This window comes from Orcinus orca, chromosome 7 (assembly GCF_937001465.1).
Source record: "Orcinus orca chromosome 7, mOrcOrc1.1, whole genome shotgun sequence".
NCBI classification, from domain to species: Eukaryota; Metazoa; Chordata; class Mammalia; order Artiodactyla; family Delphinidae; genus Orcinus; species Orcinus orca.
The window spans coordinates 113,039,656-113,063,825 of record NC_064565.1 but is presented as its reverse complement, the minus strand read 5'-3'; the positions used below and the strand labels follow the sequence as shown (position 1 = coordinate 113,063,825).

The following is a 24,170-nucleotide window of genomic DNA, read 5'->3' as shown; positions in this document are numbered from 1 at the left end:
TTAAGTGCTGAATACAGATAGCCAATGAGGAAACGAGACATAAGTCTCAAAACAGCCGCCTTTGTTGAGGGTGCCGGGGAGACCAGAGAAGGCTACCTCCTCCATTGTATAGGTCTACTCATCCACCAGCGTGATCCAGGAATCCACCCTCAGTAATTCCTGCAAGCAGTTTAGCTCTGGCATTAGGGTCTTCTCTGGGGCCACTCAATTTCTTTGAAGAAGATCCTGTTTCCTACATAAGGGTAGATGCCTGGCTACTAGAGTTCTTAGGTACACAGTGGTGGAGTGGGACTGGGGATGTGGTTGCCTTACATGCAGACTTTTAACAAATTCCCATTTTCAGCCTCACTACTGGAACATGGCAGTGGTGGCAGAACGGCTGGCCCCATTTCTCATATGCCAGCCAAGAGAGACCAGCCCACTGTTGACACATACACCTGCCCACCAGCACAGGCTCAAGGCAGCCTGTAGGTTGACCTGTGGGCTCCAGGTGGCCTGTAGGCATTTCACATACAATGGTGGCTCAGACCAGTGCCTTCTCCTCAAACGTAGGTGGTGATCTCCCAGAAAGCACATCAAAAAGCCAAAGATAGCAAAAATACATGGGAAAAAAATAACAGAAAGCTATCTGGAAGATCCACAAATATATGAAAATTAACCAACCAATGGATTAAAGAAGAAGTAAAAAGAGAATTAGAAAATATTTTGACCTGAATAAAACACATAACAATGTTTGTGAGAAGCAGCTAAAGCAGTGCTTTGAGGGAAATTTACAGCATTAAATGCTCATATTAGAAAAGAAGAAATGTGTCAGTGACTTAAACTTCTACCTTAAAAAACTGAAAAAAGAAAAGCAAATTAGATCCCAGGTAAGCAGAAGGAAGGAAATAATAAAGAAATAAGAATCAATGAATAGAAAATGAAGAAACAATAAAGAAAACCAATAAAATCAAAAGCTGATTCTTTGAAAAGATAATAAAATAGGTAAGCTTCTGGTGAGGCTGATCAAGAAAAATAAGGAAGAAGTTACCAATATCAGGAATGAGAGAACATTTTTATAGATCCTATGAGTATTAAAAGAATAATAAGGGAATTATGAATGACTTTAGGCCAACAAATTCAACATCTTGGATGAAATGGGTAAACTCCTTGAAAGACATACACTGCCTAAGACTCCTCAAGCAGATACCAATACCTAAATATTCCTTTATCTGCTAAAGAAACTGAATTCATAGTTTAAAATGTTCCCACAAAGAAAAATTCAGGCCCAGATGGTTTCACTGGAGAATGCTACTAAGTCTTCAAGGAAGAATTAATACTAATTCCATAGAAACTCTTTCAGAATGCAGAATAGGACAGAACACTTCCTAACTAGTTTTATGAAGCCAGCATTACCCTGATACCAAAATCAGACAAAGGATTCATGAGATCAATATCCCTCATGAAAAACAGACTTAAAATTCTTATGAAATATTAGCAAACAGAATTCAGCAATACGTAAAACGATAATACAACATTCAAGACCAAGTAATTCAAGATCTGTCTGACATTCAAAAATTAATCAATTTAATTCATCAATTAGCAAACAATGAAAAAACACATACAATTATCTCAATAGAAGCAAAAAAGCATTTAACAAAATTCAACATCTATTCATGATCAAAACACTCAGCAAATGAGTAATGAACAGGAAGGTCCTCAACTTAATAGTGAAAGACTAAATGCTCTCCTCCAGATCAGGAAGACAAGGGTGTTCACTCTCACCAATAGTATTAAACATGGTATTGGAAGTCCTAGTGAGAAACATAAAGCAAGAAAAAGAAAGGAAAGGCATACAAATCAGAAATGAGGACTTCCACATTGCATGTAAGTGGACCAAAGGACTACAATTCCCATTACAGAAGCCTCCTACTTAATGCCTGGCATCTCTTTATAGAAGACTCCTCTAACTCTACAAAAACTAGTACACTGTGAAACTAGTGTGAAAGCCAGCACGCTGTATGACTGTGGCCAAACTAATCCTGATAAAAGACTACGATTGAACTTCTTGTTCTTGGCTTTCCAGACTGGCCTTTGTTCCTACCCATAACTTTGTCAGGACATTCAAGACTCTTACTGTTTCTAAGAGCCCTTCAGTACCCTTCTAAAAATTCCTTTTCCAACCACAGTTGGTTTCTCCTGTTTGCAACCAAGAATCTAGACAGTTAAAGACTCAGGTCTCATTAATTTTCAAATTGACAACATTATGACCTGTGTTCACTAGAATGCAGTTCCTGTTGAGGATTTGGGGAACCTGTTGTCACCTCTGAAGTTTGAAGGACATTTTGGAAATTAATATTTTGAAAATTAATGGGACCTGAGTTACCTCCAGCCCATCTAAACAATTATTCTCACAGGTTCCTGAGGTTCTATTCTCTACATCCATCTCCTAAAACTAATGGGTTTGTCTGGGTTCTTGGTTGTAAGCATGAGAAACTAACTCCAGATGGAAAAGTAATTTATTGGAAAGATACCAAAGAGATCACAGAAACAGTGAGAGACCTGGAGAACCTGAAAAGAGGGTGGAAACAAAAGAATTACATGCTCAACCTCTAAAGTCTTGATTCCAGGCTAAGGTGGAAACTCAGTGACCTCCTATGCATATCAAAAAATTATTTTGAATCTATTGCAGCTGCCAGGCTAAGACGGCAACAAAATAAATAAACAAAAATAAAAATCCGGATTCCAGTGTCCTTGTCCCCACGCTGAGCCACAGCCACCCCCCCGCCGCCTCTGCAGGAGACCAACCAACACTAGCAGGTGTTCCAATGTGATGCTGAATAAGAATGTTGAGAGAAGACCCACCACCAGTCCCTCCCATCAGGAAGCTTGCACAAGCCTCTCAGATAGCCTCATCCACCAGGGGACAGATAGCAGAAGCAAGAAGTACTACAATTCTGCAGCCTGTGGAACGAAAACCACATTCACAGAGAGAAAGACAAAATGAAAAGGCAGACGACTATGTACCAGATGAACGAACAAGATAAAACCCCAGAAAAACAACTAAATCAAGTGGAGATAGGCAACCTTCCAGAAAAAGAATTCATAATAATGACAGATATGATGATACAGGACCTTGGAAAAAGAATGGAGGCAAAGATCGAGAAGATATAAGAAATGTTTAACAAAGACCTAGAAGAATTAAAGAACAAACACCTAGGAGAATTAAAGAACAAACAAACAGAGATGAACAATACAGTAACTGAAATGAAAAACACACTAGAAGGAATCAATAGCAGAATAACTGAGGCAGAAGAACGGATAAGTGACCTGGAAGACAGAATGGTGGAATTCACTGCCACAGAACAGAAGAAAGAAAAAAGAATGAAAAGAAATGAAGACAGCCTAAGACACCTCTGGGACAACATTAAACACATTCACATTACAGGGATCCCAGAAGGAGAAGAGAGAGAGAAAGGACCTGAGAAAATATCTGAAGAGATTATAGTTGAAAACTTCCCTAACATGGGAAAGGAAAGAGCCACCCAAGTCCAGGAAGCACAGAGAGTCGCAGGCAGGATAAACCAAAGGAGAAACACGCCGAGACACATAGTAATCAAACTGACAAAAATTAAAGACAAAGAAAAATTACTGAAAGCAACAAGGGAAAAACGACAAATAACATACAAGGGAACTCCCATAAAGTTAACAGCAGATTTCTCAGCAGAAACTCTTCAGGCCAAAAGGGAGTGGCATGATATATTTAAAGTGATGAAAGGGAAGAACCTACAACCAAGATTACTCTACCTGGCAAGGATCTCATTCAGATTCGATGGAGAAATCAAAATCTTTACAGACAAGCAAAAGCTAAGAGAATTCAACACCACCAAACCAGCTTTACAACAAATGCTAAAGGAACATCTCTAAGTGGGAAACACAAGAGAAGTAAAGGACCTACAAAATAAACCCATAACAATTAAGAAAATGGTAATAGGAACATATATATCAATAATTACCTTAAACGTGAATGGATTAAGTGCTCCAATCAAAAGACACAGGCTCACTGAATGGATACAAAAACAAGACCCATATATATGCTGTCTACAGGAGACCCACTTTAGACCTAGGGACACATACAGACTGAAAGCGAGGGGATGGAAAAACATATTACATGCAAATGGAAATCAAAAGAAAGCTGGAGTAGCAATCCTCATATCAGATAAAATAGACTTTAAAACAAAGACTGTTACAAGAGACAAGGAAGGACACTACATAATGATCAAGGGATCAATCCAAGAAGAAGATATAACAATTATAAATATATATGCACCCAACATAGGAGCACCTCAACACATAAGGCAACTGCTAACAGCTATAAAAGAGGAAACTGACAGTAACATAAAAATAGTGGGGGACTTTAACACCTCACTTACACCAATGGACAGATCATCCTAACAGAAAATTAATAAGGAAACACAAGCTTGAAATGACACAACAGACCAGAAAGATTTAACTGACACTTATAGGATATTCCATCTAAAAACAGCAGATTACACTTTCTTCTCAAGTGCATACGGAACATTCTCCAGGATAGATCACATCTTGGGTCACAAATCAAGCCTCGGTAAATTTAAGAAAATTGAAATCATATCAAGCATCTTTTTCAGCCACAACGCTATGAGATTAGAAATCAATTACAGGGAAAAAAAAACGTAAAAAACACAAACACATGGAGGCTAAACAACAGGTTACTAAATAACCAAGAGATCACTGAAGAAATCAAAGAGGAAATCAAAAAATACCTAGAGACAAATGACAATGAAAACACGACGATCCAAAACCTATGGGATACAGCAAAAGCAGTACTAAGAGGGAAGTTTATAGCAATACAATCCTACCTCAAGAAACAAGAAAAATCTCAAACAATCTAACCTTACACCTAACGGAACTAGAGAAAGAAGAACAAACAAAACCCAAAGTTAGTAGAAGGAAAGAAATCATAAAGGTCAGAGCAGAAATAAATGAAACAGAAGCAAAGAAAACAATAACAAAGATCAATAAAACTAAAAGCTGGTTCTTTGAGAAGATAAACAAAATTGATAAATCTTTAGCCAGACTCATCAAGAAAAAGAGGGAGAGGACTCAAATCAATAAAATTAGAAATGAAAAAGAAGAAGTTACAACAGACACCACAGAAATAAAAAGCATCCTAAGAGACTACTACAAGCAACTCTATGCCAAAAAAATGGACAACCTGGAAGAAATGGACATTCTTAGAAAGGTATAAGCTTCTAAGACTGAACCAGGAAGAAACAGAAAATATGAACAGACCAATAACAAGTAATGAAATTGAAACTGTGATTAAAAATCCTACAACAAACAAAAGTCCAGGACCAGATGGCTTCACAGGCGAATTCTATCAAACATTTAGAGAAGAGCTAACACCCATCCTTCTCAAACTCTTCCAAAAAATTGCAGAGGAAGGAACCCTCCCAAACTCATTCTACGAGGCCACCATCACCCTGATATCAAAACAGACAGAGATACTACAAAAAAAGAAAATTACAGACCAATATCACTGATGAATATAGATGCAAAAATCCTCAACAAAATACTAGCAAACAGAATCCAACAACACATTAACAGGATCATACACCATGATCAAGTGAGATTTATCCCAGGGATGCAAGGATTCTTCAGTATACGCAAATCAATCAATGTGATACACCATATTAACAAACTGAAGACTAAAAACCATATGATCATCTCAATAGATGCAGAAAAAGCTTCTGACAAAACTGAACACCAATTTATGATAAAAACTCTACAGAAAGTGGGCATAGAGGGAACCTACTTCAACATAATAAAGACCATATAAGACAAACCCACAGCAAACATCATTCTCAATGGTGAAAAACTGAAAGCATTTCCTCTATGATCAGGAACAAGACAAGGATGTCCACAATTATTATGTGCCACAATTATTCAACATAGTTTTGGAAGTCCTAGCCATGGAAATCAGAGAGGAAAAAGAAATAAAAGCAATACAAATTGGAAAAGAAGAAGTAAAATTGTCACTGTTTGCACATGACATGATACCATACATAGAGAATCCTAAAGATGCCACCAGAAAACTACAAGAGCTAATCAATGAATCTGGTAAAGTTGCAGGATACAAAATTAATGCACAGAAATCTCTTGCACTCCTATACACTAACAACAAAAGACCAGAAAGAGAAATTAAGGAAACAATCCCATTCACCATTGCAACAAAAAGAATAAAATACCTAGGAATAAACCTACCTAAGGAGGTAAAAGACCTGCACTCAGAAAACTTTAAGACACTGATGAAAGAAATCAAAGATGACACAAACAGTTGGAGAGATATACCATGTTCTTGGATTGGAAGAATCAATACTGTGAAAATGACTATACTACCCAAAGCAATCTACAGATTCAATGCAATCCCTATCAAATTACCAGTGGCCTTTTTTCCCAGAACTAGAACAAATATCTTAAAATTTGTATGGAGACACAAAAGACCCTAAATAGCCAAAGCAGTCTTGAGGGAAAAAAAAACGGAGTTGGAGGAATCAGACTCCCTGACTTCAGACTATACTACAAAGCTACAGTAATCAAGACAATGTGGTACTGGCACAAAAACAGAAATACAGATCAATGGTATAGGAGAGAAAGCCAGAGATAAACCCACATACCTATGGTCAACTAATCTATGACAAAGGAGGCAAAGATATACAATGGAGAAAAGACAGTCTCTTCAATAAGTGGTGCTGGGAAAACTGGACAGCTACATGTAAAAGAATGAAATTAGAACACTCCCTAACACACACCATACACAAAAATAAACTCAAAATGGATTATAGACCTAAATGTAAGACCGGACACTATAAAACTCTTAGAGGAAAACATAGGAGGAACACTCTTTGACATAAACCACAGCAAGATCTTTTTTGATCCACCTCCTAGAGTAATGGAAATAAAAATAAACAAACAGGACCTAATGAAACTTAAAAGCTTTTGCACAGCAAAGGAAACTACAAGCAAGACGAAAAGACAACCCTCAAATGGGATAAATTATTTGCAAACAAATCAACGGACATAGGATTAATGTCCAAAATATATAAACAGCTCATGCAGCTCAATATTAAAAAAAAAAAAACCCAATCCAAAAATGGGCAGAAGACCTAAATAGACATTTCTCCAAAGAAGACATACAGATGGCCAAGAAGCACATGAAAAGCTGTTCAACATCACTAATGATTAGAAAAATGCAAATCAAAACTACAATGAGGTATCACCTCACACCGGTTTGAATGGGCATCATCAGAAAACCTACAAACAACAAATGCTGGAGAGGGTGTGGAGAAAAGGGAACCCTCTTGCACTGTTGGTGGGAATGTAAATTGATACAGCCACTATGGAGAACAGTATGGGGAGTCCTTAAAAAACTAAAAATAGTATTACCATATGGCCCAGCAATCCCACTACTGGGCATATACCCAGAGAAAACCATAATTCAAAAAAACACATGCACCCCAATGTTCACTGCAGCACTATTTACAATAGCCAGCTCATGGAAGCAACCTAAATGCCCTTTGACAGATGAATGGATAAAGAAGATGTGGTACAAATATACAATGGAATATTACTCAGCCATAAAAAGGGATGAAAATGGGTCATTTGTAGAGACATGGATGGACCTAGAAACTGTCATACAAAGTGACGTAAGCCAGAAGGAGAAAAACAAATACCATATATTAACGCATATATGTGGAATCTAGCAAAATGGTACAGATGAACCAGTTTGCAAGGTAGAAATAGAGACACAGATGTAGAGAACAAATGTATGGACACCAAGGGGGGAAAGTGGCAGGGTGGGTGGTGGTGGTGGTGGTGGGATGAATTGGGAGGTTGGAATTGACATATATACACTAATATGTATAAAATAGATAACTAATAAGAACCTGCTGTATAATAAATAAATAAAATTTAAAAAACAAAAAAAACAAAAAAACAAATTAATTAATTAAAATCCAAGGGTGATAAGTCACTGTATTGTTGAATTCAGTCTTACTAAGTCACCTACATGAAAAGTAGGAGTACTAATCAGAAGGAGTAAGACTCAAGAGAACCAAACCATATATATATATATATTTCATATATGTATATACATAGAAATACAAGATTAGGAAACACAAGATATAGGAAGATGCAGAAAGGTCTGAGTACCTTGGATGCCTAGTTCTAACTGACCTTTCATTGTCACAAGTCATAAACGGACTATGATAGCATATCCATCCTAAGTGGTGGTCTGTGAAAAGACAGTAGAGCAGAAACTTCCTCCCTGCAGGCAGAACTTCAAGCAATATATCCATGGTCTACTTTGGCTGAGGAAAGATGGCCTGATGGGCAGAGGCTACATGTTTAACCAGATGGATAGGGACCTAAAAGAAGAAAGATTGGAGGATTGGTGACAAAGACATCTGGGGAACAGACATGGAGAAACGGGCCAACTGCAATGGGCCCAGAGTACGATTATTTGTATTCCATGAGAATGGTCAGCAAAAGACTCCCACTGTGGAGGCAAGATGACCTTGAGAATGTCAACCAAGCCCCTTCCCCAGGCACTGCAGTGCTTGCTCAATGGGCATAAGAACAAAGTACCTGGTAACAGGAAATGAGCTCCACCGCATGAGCTTCCTCTCACTAATGCTAACCAACCCTTACAGAATGCCAGCTGCCCAGCAGCAGCAACCAACTCTGCCCTGATACAGAACCACAGCAGGAGGACCCACCAACCAGCTGATAGCAGATTTAGTTCACTGAGCTCTTCTATGATGGAGAGGACAGCAATCTTTCTCCATTAAAAGAAACACTAATTCTGGGTTTGGGTTTGCTGTCTTCATTTGTTCTACCCACCTTGCTTATAAACACCATAATCCATAGATTTACCAAATACTGTTTAAGCTATTGTGTTACCTCACTCAGTACTGTTTGTAATCAAGAATTTCACCTTACAGAAGTAGAGAAGCCCACTGAATTCACAGATTAGAATGATGTATAGCGTACTGGCGGGCTAAATCGGGAGGTAACATCTTATGAGGTTGGGATATAACGTTGCTTTTATTATTCTAGAGTTGTGCACACCGTCTGGGGACCAAGAATGCAAGGGAGGGGTTGGGCCTTTCACTGTCATACTTAAGACTCACTCACAGTAATACTCACTTCTACATTTGAGAGACTTTAGTACCTCTGAGGACAGTTGTGATTCCTCTGAATTCAAGGCTAAGACTCCAAGAATCCCAACTGATTTATTAACAAGGCATGAAATATACTTCCTACTTCCTTCCTGTAAAGAACTATGTGCAATTCGAGTCAGTTGAGAGATGACTCAGAAGTAAGGGTTCAAGAATGGCAAGTAATGATATATAAAGAGGTTAATCATATATGTTGATCCACATGAAATTACCAATATATTTGACCATTTTTTACCTATAAAACACAATTTCACATGATTCTCTCCTACAGTTTTAAAAAAAACATGTAAAATAATTAACCATACATACAATCCAACAGCATACACAGTTTTCGGAAGAAGTATAAACAACAAAGTAGATCATATAGAGCTTATTAGAGAATTAAACTAATATGAAAAGAAACACATTCTAATATGTGGGTAGGAGTCTCAGTAACAGTCTTTGTGAGACAGACTTAAAACACAGTGCCCATCCTACTCCTACTTGGTGAGACTGGAGTGGTCAAAAATGATCATCTTATGCTTGTTAATGGAGGGCTTAAACACCTGAACAAACGGCATTTTATAATATTCAACTTAAAAACTATAATGCTAAAATCTAAGAACTCATTATTTAAAGATGCGGGGGGGGGAAGGTGGGGAGGTGTTCCATTAAAAAAAATACTGCATGTAAAAAGGAAGAAAAGAACAAGCAAGGGAAGTGGCAGGAGAAAACATACATTATAAGTATACAGACACAGAAATGACTATCTTGACCAAAGATATTAGCAAGAGCTCAAAAATTTATGAAAATATCACCACTAAAGGAGAGCTCAAAGCAAAGATCCAAGTGCATACAAAATAAATAAATTTCACAAAAGGAAATAAAAACTAGTGTGTTAGACCTAGGAAATAGGAAATAAGTAGAAAAGAAAAAAAATCCATCATAGAAATGAAAAGTCATACGGGAGATAACTAATGAAGAACTGACACAATTTGAAAAAAACAAGGATCATAGAGAAAAGTCTGAGAGAAGTGGGAAAAAATGAAATTGGAACATACTAAGAGTATAAAAAGATTATAGGGAAAACAGATATGAAAGGTAGGTGAAGGAGAACAAACATTGGCATAACTGATATTCCTGAAGGAACTGCATATATGAACTAGAAAACATTTTCAAAAATATCACTAAGACAACTTTCCTGAAATAAAAGAAATTTTACAGACAGAAAGGGTACATACCATGTCTCAGGAAAAACTAATACAGAAAATTACCACTGAAGTTAGTGGACTTTAAAGATGAAGATTTTTAAATGCAAGAACTCACAGAATGTAATTCTCACAAACCATTTCTGAAGGACTGCTAGATAAAGACGACAGCCTACCAAGAAATGGAGCAATTTCTCCAAAAAGAAGACAAGTGCTGAGTACTGGATCCACTTCTGTTGGTATGGAAAGGTGAAAGGAAAGGAGGACAAAAGTAAGCAGGTGATGATGGACCTAATATTCGTCAGAACAAGTCATGTCAGTCATTAGATCTCTGCTGAAATTTAAAGGAAAAAACAAAAACCCTGTCTTTTATCTTATTTAATTTTATTGTTGCTTTGCGTTCTGGCAAAATTTTTTCACCAGGCTCTATTCTGAGTCCAAAGAATCTTGATTTGTTCATTGAAACTATAACATGGCCTATAAAAACAAAATTATATTTTGATTAGGGCCTCCAAATGTGATCAATGACTCCAAGTTTCTATTAGTAGGAATTAACATATATTTTACTAAGTTGCAGAGAATGTTTCTCAAATATCATATTTAAATAAATTTATTATAGGTTTTCACTCAAGATGCATTTGATAGTAGCATAGACTAGATAGCTTGTAGGAGATAAAAATCTAACAGGTCAGCAATAAGAGCTCATGTATTCAGACCTTAGATGCCCCAGAAAGAATCATACGCTGTCTACTTATAAATTCTGCCATCACTCTAAAAACCAAAATAACTTGGGATCTAAACACAAGCAGAGGCTAGTAAGGAACTGACTTACACATTGTGTATTTCTCTTACAGAAGGATTTGTTTTATATTTTTATTTCAGTGTAAATTTTATTTTAAATGAATACTGAAAGTAACTTTCCCTTTCATGTGTTACAGTTCAAATATTACAACTTCCTAAGCAGTTTCTGTCTTCTATTCACTGTCTGAAAAGATGGTAACAGCTGCTTTAGGACAACTATGATTCAATGTTGCATCAAAATGTTTGGCCAGGGGCTTCCCTGGTAGTGCAGGGGATAAGAATCCGCCTGCCAATGTAGGGGACACGGGTTCAATCCCTGGTCCGGGAAGATCTCACATGCCGCGGAGCAACCAAGCCCGTGCGCCACAACTACCGAGCCTGCGCTCTAGAGTCCACGAGCCACAGCTACTGAAGTCCACGCGCCTAGAGCCCGTGCCCTGCAACAAGAGAAGCCACTACAATGAGAAGCCCGCGCATCACAACGAAGAGTAGCCCCTGCTTGCTGCAACTAGAGAAAGCCTGCGTGCAGCAACGAAGACCCAATGCAGCCAATAAATAAATAAATAAATTTTAAAAATGCCCAATTCTCTTAAAAAGCAACCTACTCTGCACTAAAATATGTCCTTCAAAAATAACTTGGGGGACTTCCCTGGTGGCACAGTGGTTAAGAATCCACCTGCCAATGCACGGGACACGGGTTCGACACGGGTTCAAGGCCTGGTCCAGGAAGATCCCACATGCCGCAGAGCAACTAAGCCCGTGTGCTACAACTCCTGAGCCTGCTCTCTAGAGCCCGCAAGACACAACTACTGAAGCCCGCGGGCCTAGAGCCTGTGCTCCGCAACAAGAGAAGCCACCGCAGTGAGAAGCCCGCGCACCACAACTAAGAGTAGCCCCTGCTCGCCCCAACTAGAGAAAGCCCGGGCACAGCAACGAAGACCCAACACAGCCAAAAATAAATTAATTAATTAATTAAAAAAAAAAAGTTATTATTGATAAAGAATTCTAAAAAACCAAATAACCTGGAAACTCTCACAGCCAAGAGGACCCTAAAGAGACATGACAACTAAATGTGATATACAGGTATTCTAAATGGGAGCCCTGAACAGAAAAGGGACGTTAGATTTTTTTTAAATCAAGGATTTCTGAATAAAGGTATGGACCCTAGTTAATAATAACATATTAGTTTTGGTTCATTAACTGTAACGAATGCACCATGCTACATGTTAACAATAGGGGAAACTAGGTGCGGGGGTATATGAGAACTCTGTACTATCCTGACAATTTTTCTGTAAATATAAAACTGTTCTAAAAAATAAAACTGGGCTTCCCTTGTGGCACAGTGGTTGGGAGTCTGCCTGCCAATGCAGGGGACACGGGTTCGAGCCCTGGTCCGGGAAGATCCCACATGCCGCGGAGCGGCTGGGCCCGTGAGCCATGGCTGCTGAGGCTGCGCATCCGGAGCCTGTGCTCCGCAACGGGAGAGGCCACGGCAGTGAGAGGCCGCGTACCGCAAAAAAAAAAAAATAAATAAATAAAAAAATAAATAAAATAAAACTGAGACGAATGGGTAAAAGAAGTTATCTAGATTTCCACTAATAGGTAAATGATAAACTGAACAATGGTATATTTGTTCAACTGATTATTACGCATTTAAAAAATAATTTTGAGGGGCTTCCCTTGTGGCGCAGTGGTTGGGAGTCCGCCTGCCGATGCAGGGGACACAGTTTCGTGCCCCGGTCCGGGAAGATCCCACATGCTGCGGAGCAGCTGGGCCCGTGAGCCATAGCCGCTGAGCCTGCGCGTCCGGAGCCTGTGCTCCGCAACAGGAGAGGCCACAGCAGTGAGAGGCCCGCATACTGCAAAAATAAATTAATAATAATAATAATTTTGAAGATGTAGCAACATAAAAATGACTATGACATAAAGTAAAAAGAATAAAATGTATTTAGGAATAGTATAATTTAACTATGTAAAAACATTTATGAAAAGATTAAAAGGGAATGGTGTTAATTTTTTTTTAGAGAAAAAGGATTATGAGTGACTATTTTCTCTATTTTCTAAACTTCCTTTAATGTTGTAACATTTTTAATTTAAAAATTATAGAAACATTTATTATAATGAAACTATGGTGCCCAGTGCTGGTTGCCTAACCAACATTCAATCCCCTCTTCCTCCTTCCTAATAGAAACCTAATCTTCTTCATAGAGGGAACTCATCTCACCTTCAGATCTTCATTATTCTAATAAAATCAGAGCATAGCTCCCGTGGAGACCATAATCGATATCATGGTTGGTGGATAGAATTTCCCCCTTCCTTGTTTGATGTGATCAAGAAAGCATGCAGCTTGAGCACACTGGCAGCCATCTTCACGGCCATAGAGAATCCACTGCTAGATCACTGAAAACAGCAAAGGGCAATCTGATAATATCAAGTCACTGACTATACTAGGCCTGAAGCCTGCACAACCTCTGGACTCCCACTTATGTGAGATAATATATTCCCTTATTATTTAAGTCACTTTGGGTCAGGGTTTTCTATCACTTGGTGCTAAAAGCATCCTAACTAATATAAAAATATTTTAAAATATCTTCCATGAGAAGCAAACTTTCCTTTCCTTCCCTTCCCTCTGCAACAGAAAATATAAAGCTCTTACTACCAAAAATAAAATCTCAGGACTGTTCACATCATATATCTTGTAGATATTCAGTACACACTGACATGGTACGGCTGGTTCTAGAGCATAAAAATATTATTAATGGCTCCTTCCTTAAGCAATGTATTTCTATCTTAAAGCCGCTCCCGTTATGATTTCCATGTTGAACCAGGCCCCCCCAAAATAAAACAAGCTCATTTCACCTTCATGAAAGACCAAGAAGTCATCCCTTCCCCAGGGCAGATCTCTCTCCTCAGTATTATCACTCTCCTTTGATTATATCTCCTTTCTGGCACATGCCTCTTTCTAGCTGTGTAAATGTGGTTTAGGTATTGTACATCTCTTATTTATTATAGATGAGGAGAATCATCCTAAAGAGAATAAACATTTCTTTGTTTCTGTATCTTACACTGATGCTTGTTCAGCTTAAGTGCCCAATACATGATGGTTGAATAAATAAATAAACAAATTAATGCTCTTGAGCCTGGAAAAAAGGCATTCTGTTCCTCCTTGAAACTCCAGAGGAAAACTAAGAAAACTGAAGATGGTAAAAAAATAAATAAAACCCAAAACATGGATCTAGGTAAACACTTGAGTCCTTTAATAACCAGCTGCCACGTTAGCAAAGTTATTAATACTAATATCAAAAAAATCAGGAACAAGAAAAAAATGCCTGTTACTACTGCTTTCACTCAAAATTGAACTGTCATTACTCATTTGTGTGGAAAATATCTCCTTCCCAATTGTGAGTTGCCAGTTCAGGAAGATTTGAAAAAGAAATAAAAGTTTTAGGGATTTGAATTGAAGAAACAAATCTGTTTACCAATGATATGATTATCTACATTAAAAATCCAAAGGAAACCATACCCAAAGTATTAAAATTAATAAGGGAATTTAGCAAGGTGTCTGGATAAAGAATTAATATACAAAAATTAACTGTAATTTTATATACCAGCACCAAAAAGTTAGAAAATGCAACTTAAAGTGTCTGTTCTTCAGAAGTTAACATTAACAACATGAAAAGACAACTCTTAAACCAAGGAAAAGATATTTTCCATATTATTAACTGCTAAAAGACTACTTTCTAGAATATTTTTTTAAACTCAAAAAAAAAAATCAAATGACAAACACTCCAATTAAAAAAGAATGCTAAAATGAGTGAGTGAAAGTTTAAGCAAAAAGAGAATTGCAGAGTTTCAAAAAATATCTCCCAGAATATAGTATAATATTTACAAGGGAAAATAGTAAGTTAGGAACTCTGGCAGGTACCATCTTAGCCAAGTGATCAAGGTTAACTTCACCAGCATACATACTGATATCACGTACCCCCGATATGATGTACATCACTTTATAGTATCCTTCCCAATAATGCTTAATCTCAGTCTAATCATGAGAAGACATTAGACAAACCCAAACTGAGAAACATTCAAAATCACTGGCCAGTACTCTTCAAAAGTGTCAAGGTCATGAAAGACAAGGCTGGGGAATTATCACAAATTGGAACAACTACAGTGACATGACAACTGCAATGTAGGATCCTGGACCAGATGCTCAAACAGAAAAAGGAGGTTAGTGGAAAACCTGATAAGATCTGAATAAATTCGACACTTTATTTAACAGTATTGTACCAAAGTTAATGTCTTAGTTTTGGTAAATATTCTATGATAATACAAAGATGTTCACATAAGGAGAAGCTGGGTAAAGGGGATACAGGAACTCTCTGTACCATTTTTGCAATTCGAAATCTAAATTATCAAAACAAAAAATTAACTGTGAAAAATATGAGTAAAAACATTAAAGATAATCTCTAGGAGAGGAAACATAATGACCATAAATATATGAAGAGGTACGCAATCTCATCAGTAATTAGGAAAATACAAATTGAAATCACAGTGAGATACCATTTTACATCCACTTGTTTGGCAAAAACTGAAGAGTCTAACAATATCACATGTTGATAAGAATGTGAAGCAATGGAGTTTAAACACTGCTGGCAGGACTAAAAATGGGTAGAGCCACTTTGGAAAATGATTTGGCTGTAAAGTTGTAAAGTTAAACATGCACATATGTATCACAGATGATGCAGTAATTTTACTCTTAAGTAGAGTCTAGAGAAACCAGTTAGTAAGCACTGGAATGTTCATAGGAGCATTGTTTATAATAGCAAGACCTTCAGTTCAACCCAAATATGCACCGCTAGATAAACAAATTATAGTATATTTCAGGAAATAGAAATATTATGAATTAAAATGAATGAAATATATGAATATATCTTGGAAACATAATGTTAAATGAAAAAAAAGCAAGTCGCAGAAGAATCTGCGTAGCATGGTATTTTTTATAAAATTCGAAAACAAGCAAAACTAACACTTTCAGGGATATAAATATGGGTAAATTATAAAGAAAGGTAGATGTCTGAGACAGTGGTTACCTCCTGGGAAAAAATTAGGGGTTAGGACAGAGAGGAACACACAGGGAGCTTCAACAGTATTGTGACAGATTTCTTAATCTGGGTGGTGAGTTCAAGGGTTGGTTTAAATACAAGAATTCAAAAATCACTTTAGTGTTACATGTATTCTTTTATCTGTGAAACATACTTTGCAATTAATATTAATAAATATTTTTTAATAAAGGAAACCTCATTTTATTTATTTCTTTATGTATGTATGTCTGCATTGGGTCTTTGTTACTGTGCACGGGCTTTCTCTAGTTGTGGAGAGCGGGGGCTAGTCTTTGTTGTGGTGCGCGGCTTCTCACTGCGGTGGCTTCTCTTGTAGCAGAGCACGGGCTCTAGGCGCGCGGGCTTCAGTAGTTGTGGCACGCGGGCTCAGCAGTTGTGGCTCACAGGCTCTAGAGCGCAGGCTCAGTAGTCGTGGCACATGGGCTTAGTTGCTCCGCCAGTGCCCCACAACTACTTCCTGGGATCTTCCTGGACCAGGGCTCAAACCTGTGTCCCCTGCATTGGCAGGCAGATTCTTAACCACTGCACCATCAGGGAAGTCCAATAAATATTTTAAAACAATATTTTAGACAAATATATACCCAACTCTTAATAGTGATTATTTCAGGGGATGAAATTCTGGAAAATATTCACTTTCTATAACACATGTTTTAAATAATTTTAGTATCAAATATATAATGAGTATGTATTGGAAAAAAATGCAATTTTTAAAAAATTTTGATACTGCAATAAGAAATAGTTGTGAGATAGAAAGTTTTCCTCATTAGAATAATTTATAATGATCACTACCTCAATTTTTTTCACTCACCAGAGTTCCTCCACAAATACTGTTCCCATTCACAATCTATGCTGTTACAACTGGGTCCTACTGTAAGATTAATCAGGACAGTGCTGAAACATTCCCAGCTTCTTACACTTGGGAGTTGTGTGTATGTGCAAACATTGTCAACAAATAAGCATTAGGTCCACTGTTCTGCATAATGTGCTAGTAAAAACCTTACTGAGGGAAGGGGCCAACTACAGACAGAAGAAATTAAGACAGGAAAGTCCTTCGAATTGGTCTCTGTGCCTTAAAGAAAATAGGAACACTTAACAGTCAACATTAGTGTTGCAAGCCATTCATCCTCCTTCCTCTACCACATAGCCTCATAAAGTTTTAGCCTTAAAACTAGGCTATACACGGGAAGGCAGTCATACATTCTTGGAGTGATTATCACTATCATTATTGCTCTCACATAAATGCTTTCATGCATATTGGCCTATGTTGGAAACCCCATGCAAACAGATACAATGGTATATCAGATCCCTGAGAACCTGCAAGTGGAGAACAATCAAACATGGCCACACCCAGAACTTCAGTAAAAATACGCAGTGAAAACAAAGTATGGCAAATACTTGAGCTGTATATTTTAGGTACTGTTTTCTATAATCAGGAGGAAAGAACATATTATTTCCCTTTTTCTGGCTCAGTATTATGATGCAGCAGAAGGCAGCAAGTAAGGAACTGGGGACTTCAAAAAAAAAAGTGTGGGCAGATCAGTGATGACAGAATGTGGAAGAGAAGCAAGGCTCAATAACACTGACTGATTTTAGGGAAGGTCCTAAAGATTGAGAGTGAAGAGTTTAATGTCAATGTGAAGGGAGCAAAGAGGAGGCTGAAAGCTTTTAAGGAGTAAAAAAGAAGGCTGATGGTAGCTACGGTTCTCTAATACTTTAAAATAATATTTTCAAGAAGACTGCGGATGAAGCTGACAACCATGGAAGAAGGGTTCATGATTGCACACGGTACAAGGAAGGAACAATTTGGAACCAAAGCCTGCATCAAGACCACTCTCCTCCACTCCTTTTACTTTTGCTCTGTTTTGACCAAGATGCTCTCAATGTTGAAGACATTAGCTTTTACTAAAGCGGATCGTTCCAGGCCACCAGGTGGAGCCCAACAGTCACAAAAAAGAGCCCCCTCCTCAGCCTGATTTGCTTTTTATCTACCAGCCAAGCTAGAGCCAAAGCCCCCCGAAAAGGACTTATAAAGTCTAAGTTTGGTAATACAAGTTTTTAGGATTACATAACACAGCCTCTTCCTCAGAAGAGTCTTCAGATACGAACATTCTCTTGAAAAGGTGAAATACTCTTTGCACAGGAGGAAGGACTAGCTAGAGCTATTTTTCAATTTGCAAATCTTGTAGGCTACGCCTCAATGAAACAAACTAACTTATCCTGTTTGTTTTTTCTACCAACCTAGTTACTGTTTCTTTTTCCTAAACACAGTTTAATGTAATTTAATGACCATCTCCCCAATTCATATCTACCTCATAAGAAATTCGGTATCAATCAAACCTGAATGGAATAGTAAAAGTATTTGCTTCTATTAGTCAACAAATATTTCTGATTACTGACACCTTATAGGTGCAAAGGTGGGAGTTGAAGAAGATACCAGAACAGACCCCCTCACCCATCAGCCACTTCTTCCCCACCACACACATCGTCAATCAGAACTTCCCTTCCTCTCCTTTCACCTCACCCAGTCACTCTCTCCAATGGAAGCTGCTATCCTTCATTCTCTTAAAATGTGCAGTACTATGACATTAAGCCTAGACAATCCACGTTCAACCAAAAATTTCTCAACCCTGCTAGACATGCATTGACCTATTCATTTTCCTCCTTCCCATCCCTTAAAGCTACCAAAGTTTGCTAGAGAAAGTAATATAAATATGTCAGTTTGCTCTAGGTCAATTCACGTCATAGATCTTTAGTTAGTCTTCAGTGTTGCCAAGAAACACTACTATGTTTTTCACAGTAGCTGCTGTAAAACTTTTCCATTTTCTTCAAGATTTATCCTTAAATATTCCAGAAGAAGAAACCATGATAAATCTAGGAGAAAGTGACCTTGATATCTCCATGTGCATGACATCCTGGAAGAGAAGGATGGGACTGTAAACTCTATACTTTAGGATAGCAGATTTCACAAAGGTCTGAGAAAGTATAAGCATGAATTCCACTGCAAGAGTTTCTAAAGGGAAGGATGATTTAAGAGAGTTGAGAAGCTCTTAAAACTATAAGTCTGATTATGTAATTACAAATCATTTCAGCAAGGAAGCCAATGTGGCTTTTTAAGTATCTTGGACAAGAATCTAGTACTAAATGTAAAAAATACTAAATATGTTGTGATGCATAACAAAAAGCAGTGACCCCGAAAAGCCAGTAAGGTTTCACTAAGAACAGATTACTTTTAGATTTTTGATAGCATTACAGGACTAAGGTTCATCAAAGTGTGGCATGTAATGTATAGAGGTGAATAAGGTTCAACTGAAATCTCTCATGGCAATTCCAAGAACAAGATAAAAATTAACTTGTAACAACTAGAGGTCTCTAGTACTGTAATTCTCTTTGGGCTTCCCTTAACTGGAGGCACCAAAGTGCCACTGGGAGTGCCAGAGAAGCAATGCTTACACTGAAGGGGGCACCAAGACTGATGGCCTCCTGAAGGTCCCTTCCAAAGCTACTGAAATTATACATTCTATTAATGTGCACATGCTACTTAACGTTTTTGTTAAAGATTCTAAATGTGGGGTTCTCCACCCGCAGTTATATACTGACTGTATATTGTTATCAAGTGTTGATTTTGAAACCATAGAACCTGGTTCTCATCACTTTCTGTTCTAAACCACTCCTGTGTTTTCTAGCTTGATTTATGGTACAACATCTTCCTAGTCAACATGGCTGAAGACCCTGGGGTCATCAAATCATTCTCATCTACCCATCTGACCAGCCAGCAAACATTCACCGAGTATCCTTGTCCTAAAGAAGTTCATGGCCAAGTAAATAACTTACGTAAGCAATTACAATACAAACAGATGAGAGCTTTAAGAGTGGTATTATTAGAAACTATGGAAGCACCCATGACGGAGGACTCGGTCAGGGAACATTTTCTGAGTAGACGACTGAGTTAAGTTTAAAAGTTGAGTATTTCACTAAATAAACACTGGGGAGAGGAGAAAGCCGCTGCTGGGAAAGGAAGTGTAGTGTGCAAAAGTCTGGAGCTAGGAACACAGTTAGCAACGAAATGGCAAGTAATGAGGCATAAGTGAAGGGAACAGTAGGAGATGAAGTTGTCCTTGATGAATCGTGATTAAATGCCATCATCTAACCAATCACGCAAGTCAGAGGCCTGAGAGTTCATTCAAGGTTCTGTCTTTCTCTTTCATGCCCCTCTTCCCATTGGTTACCATGTCTGAGAAAATTTACCTTCTTCGTCTCCCCTGACTCTTTTCATTCCTTTTGCTTCCCTCACTGCAGCTCCTTTACTTCAGGTTCTCCCATCTCATCTTAGTGCGACAGCCTACTGCTTGCTTTCAGTCATGGCCCTTCCCACCCACTCTGGACTCTGAATCAGAGTGATCTTTTAGCAAACAGGCTTCCACTCTCCCAGAAACAACCCTGGATTTCCCCCTTCATCCACCTCCTCTAAGCTTCCAGAAAATTATTTTATTCCTATGGAAGAGCTTACAACACTCTGCTTTGTACCACAGCTAGAGCTCAGAGAGACAGGCCATTCAGCCCATCTGCTTTACCCACACTCTTTGCCAGGGAGTTGAGTCCCCCAGTCCCTGATAACAGGGCAGTGGATCGCAGGACCTCGGACCCCTACCTCTGTTTACAACTATTAGGCAAATAACTGTCTCAATAGACCAATAAAGATCTTCTACCCTAGGAATTCTGTATTGTGCTCTAGACTACAGTGTGTGACCTGCAGAGGACTGGCAGTACCATTTGGGGGCCATGTATGCTATCAAGCAGGTAAATGGCTCCTGTGTAGAAAAAAGCAGACTAATACAACTCATGTGCAGAAAGGGGGAGAGAAAAGATACCATGTGGTGGCTGGACCGGTCAGGGTGGTTGAGAGAGAAGCTGTGACTCCTTTGCCACCGTGTTAGTTCTGAGCTCCTCATGAGACCTGCCTACGCTTACTGCCCTGGGTTTTAGGTGAACCACCAATGTCTTATATTAATCACCACTTTTATTTAAATTAGATCAAGTAGGATTCCATTTCTTGGAATCAAATTAATCCTGTGACATTTATGTAAACTCCTTCTGCATTAGGTTATCATTTCTTTAAATAAAGAAACCACAGCTTGTTTACCTTTGTATTTCTCACATAATACAGCAGTGACTTACACATATGATTAACACCTGTCTTTGTGAACTGAATTTAACTACAGAAGAAGTAAATGACTTTGGACTTGAATAATCAGTAGCAATTATATAGGCAGAAGTTCAATAATTTTAAAGGGCAGAGTGTTGGGGCAGGGAAGAAATTCAAAAGAAAGGCGCTTCGGTTAAACTTGGTTTTTAGGCATGGTTTCTATGCTTTCACATTCATACCCAGAGCAAGTACTACCTTCACGCTCCGGGTCAGAACCTGGCAAAGATGAGAGAGGAAACCCAAGCGGTCACAGCACGGCATGTTCTGACTGGGAAACGGTGACCTCAGCTCCTAAAGATCAGTAACAGATAGCCAGAACAAAAGAGCCAGGCGACCCCCAACAGGCAACAGCTGCAGCGCGCACCCCCCACGAGACAGACGTCAGCTGAGAACTTCACCATGAAGACCCGCCACATTTTATTTCTTGAGATAAATTTTCTCTTTTCCACAAGGATTTTAAAAGGCTTATTTCCATAAAAGACAATTTTTAATGTCTTAATAGTAAAAAGGTCGAGAAAAAGCACAGCTTTCCATCTAAGTATGAGAATCTTCAAACTTTTGCATTTTGAAAAATAGATGATTAATATATGGTTATTATTTTAAAATATTCTTTCTTTAGATTCAGAGAATGTCCTTGCTGCTTCAAAGGCCTGACTCCTTTTTTGATTATTGTTGTACTTTACCCACAAGAAAAGAGTTCTTGATGAAGTAAGGGAGGATCTGTAAAAACAAAACAAAACAAAACAAAACAAAAAAGCACCTGAAGGGCCATCTGAGTAATAAGAGAAACTCATTCTGTGAAGATTTCCTGACTACACCCTTACAGCTCAAAAACTAAGGAAACAGCCCAATCAAGTATACACAATGGGATATGACAGAAAGGCAGATAAAAGACAAGGCTGGATTTCCTGCCTTGATGTGAAAGTGTTCCCCTTTCACTGCCAAGCACAGTGTGGTGGGCACAATCACCAGGGGCCAGGTGGCACAGCCATTATCAAGCCTTTTGAGTGGATGGTGAGAAACTGGCAAGCCGCTGAGAAGGGCTATTTAGGGCTCAAGGGGTTGACGTCACTTTTGGATAATGAGTTAGGCTTCAAAATGATGACATTGCAATCCCACCACTTGAGAGCAAAAAAGAAAGTGCAACTGTTCCTGAGTGGCTCTGAGATCATACAAATCACAGTGATCTTCATAGCACTGAGAAAGTGGCCCAGGATAGTATTTCTTAAATTGCATTAGGACACACAGATTTGATTTGGTTTACTTCACTAACCATAAAAGGCTAAGCAGAGAATAAACCTCATCAAAGCAGCACATCGTGGCCATCTATTCAGTGTCGGCACTCATAACCACGGAACATTCCCAGGAGGGTCCATCCTGCACAAGTTAGATGACCAACAAGCAAGTCACCCAATTAGACTAAAAGTAGTATCAGAGCAAATTTTTCTAGCTTGTATGCCTTTATTTTCATTTCCTAAAATGAAACCTAAGCATAAACCAGACACCATCTATAATAAAGGGCTACAGATATAGCTAAAACTTAATACAACTTCTCTTTCAAAATGAATACCAATTGTAAGAAGGAAACAGGCACAGCATTTGATCAAACAGCTAGGTCCAGCAGTTTCTTCAGATTACAAGGAAATGGCTATCCATGATGCTCTGTGGCTATATAATCTATATTTAAGTTAGACTGGTTTCTAAAAGCTTCCCTAAAAACATGGTACCTTTCCCTGTTTACAGTAGGGTAATTTAATGTTTAATGCCACAAGTGAAACCTCTGAAGGATCAATACCAAAAAAGCACATCATTCAAACATACCTTTACTTTCATATTTTAAAGCATGGGGGACTGAGGTCCCATGAATACGCCTGGAATTTCACATATTTTAACACCGGTGTCTGAAAGGAGGGGTCTGATTGTTTGATACAATGAATTCTTTGCAAGTTCACAACTACAAACAGGATTCATAACATAACAGGAAATAAGCAGAGGTTCAGAATGTGCTTATGTTTTATGCCAAAAAACAAACAAAAGAGGTGATTGCCTGGCAGTTCAAGGAACCTATAGGTGGCCAGCTGTGGTAGCTAAGGGTGATTTCTGAAGAACCACGCCTAGTACGCATGCTTTAATGAAGAAATAATAATTAAAATACACACAAAAATGCTTACGTAAATGCTACCTAAACCAAGTTCCGTCTGGGATCTGTGGTTTTTCTCGCCAGAAGTCACCTACCCCAGGGCAAAGTTGCTGTCTTCCTTCCAGTCCACAATGCGGCAGATGAACAGCGTGTTGGCATAATCTTTAGGCCGGGTCACAAAGTCCTGGGGACAGTCCTTGAGAGGTACATAAATTCTAGGCACCCGGTGGTCCGAGGGAGAAAACAGGGCATACTTCCTAAACAGTTCACTGTTCTTATCGGCCAAGAGTTTGAGGAAGCCAGTCGCTGCACGGGAATGTTTTTTTTCCAAGATGTAAACCACCTGAAAATACCAAAGATATAGTCAATGCTGTTTATCTGTAGGACTGGATAACAGTTGGGAGAAGTCAGTAGAATGTTATTTGGTCAACTATCTGGGTCCAGCAGTTTTTCTAAGTCTAAATG

General features: G+C 38.4%; 1 protein-coding gene across 12 annotated transcripts in view; it reads right to left on the bottom strand.

Moving 5' to 3' along the window:
• DIS3L2 (DIS3 like 3'-5' exoribonuclease 2) overlaps positions 1-24,170 on the bottom strand; it is a 378,320-nt gene that overhangs the window by 188,885 nt on the left and 165,265 nt on the right. For 11 of the 12 annotated variants that reach the window (XR_004482498.2, XM_004262593.4, XM_033425292.2 and 8 more), the window contains one exon: positions 23,801-24,048. Coding sequence is in view for 10 of the 12 variants with exons in the window: in XM_004262593.4 (XP_004262641.1) it covers positions 23,801-24,048 (248 nt within the window). In the remaining 2 variants the exon portion in view is untranslated. Of the gene's footprint in view, positions 1-23,736; positions 24,049-24,170 lie in introns of all 12 variants that reach the window. The other variant, XR_004482501.2, reaches the window with a different exon arrangement.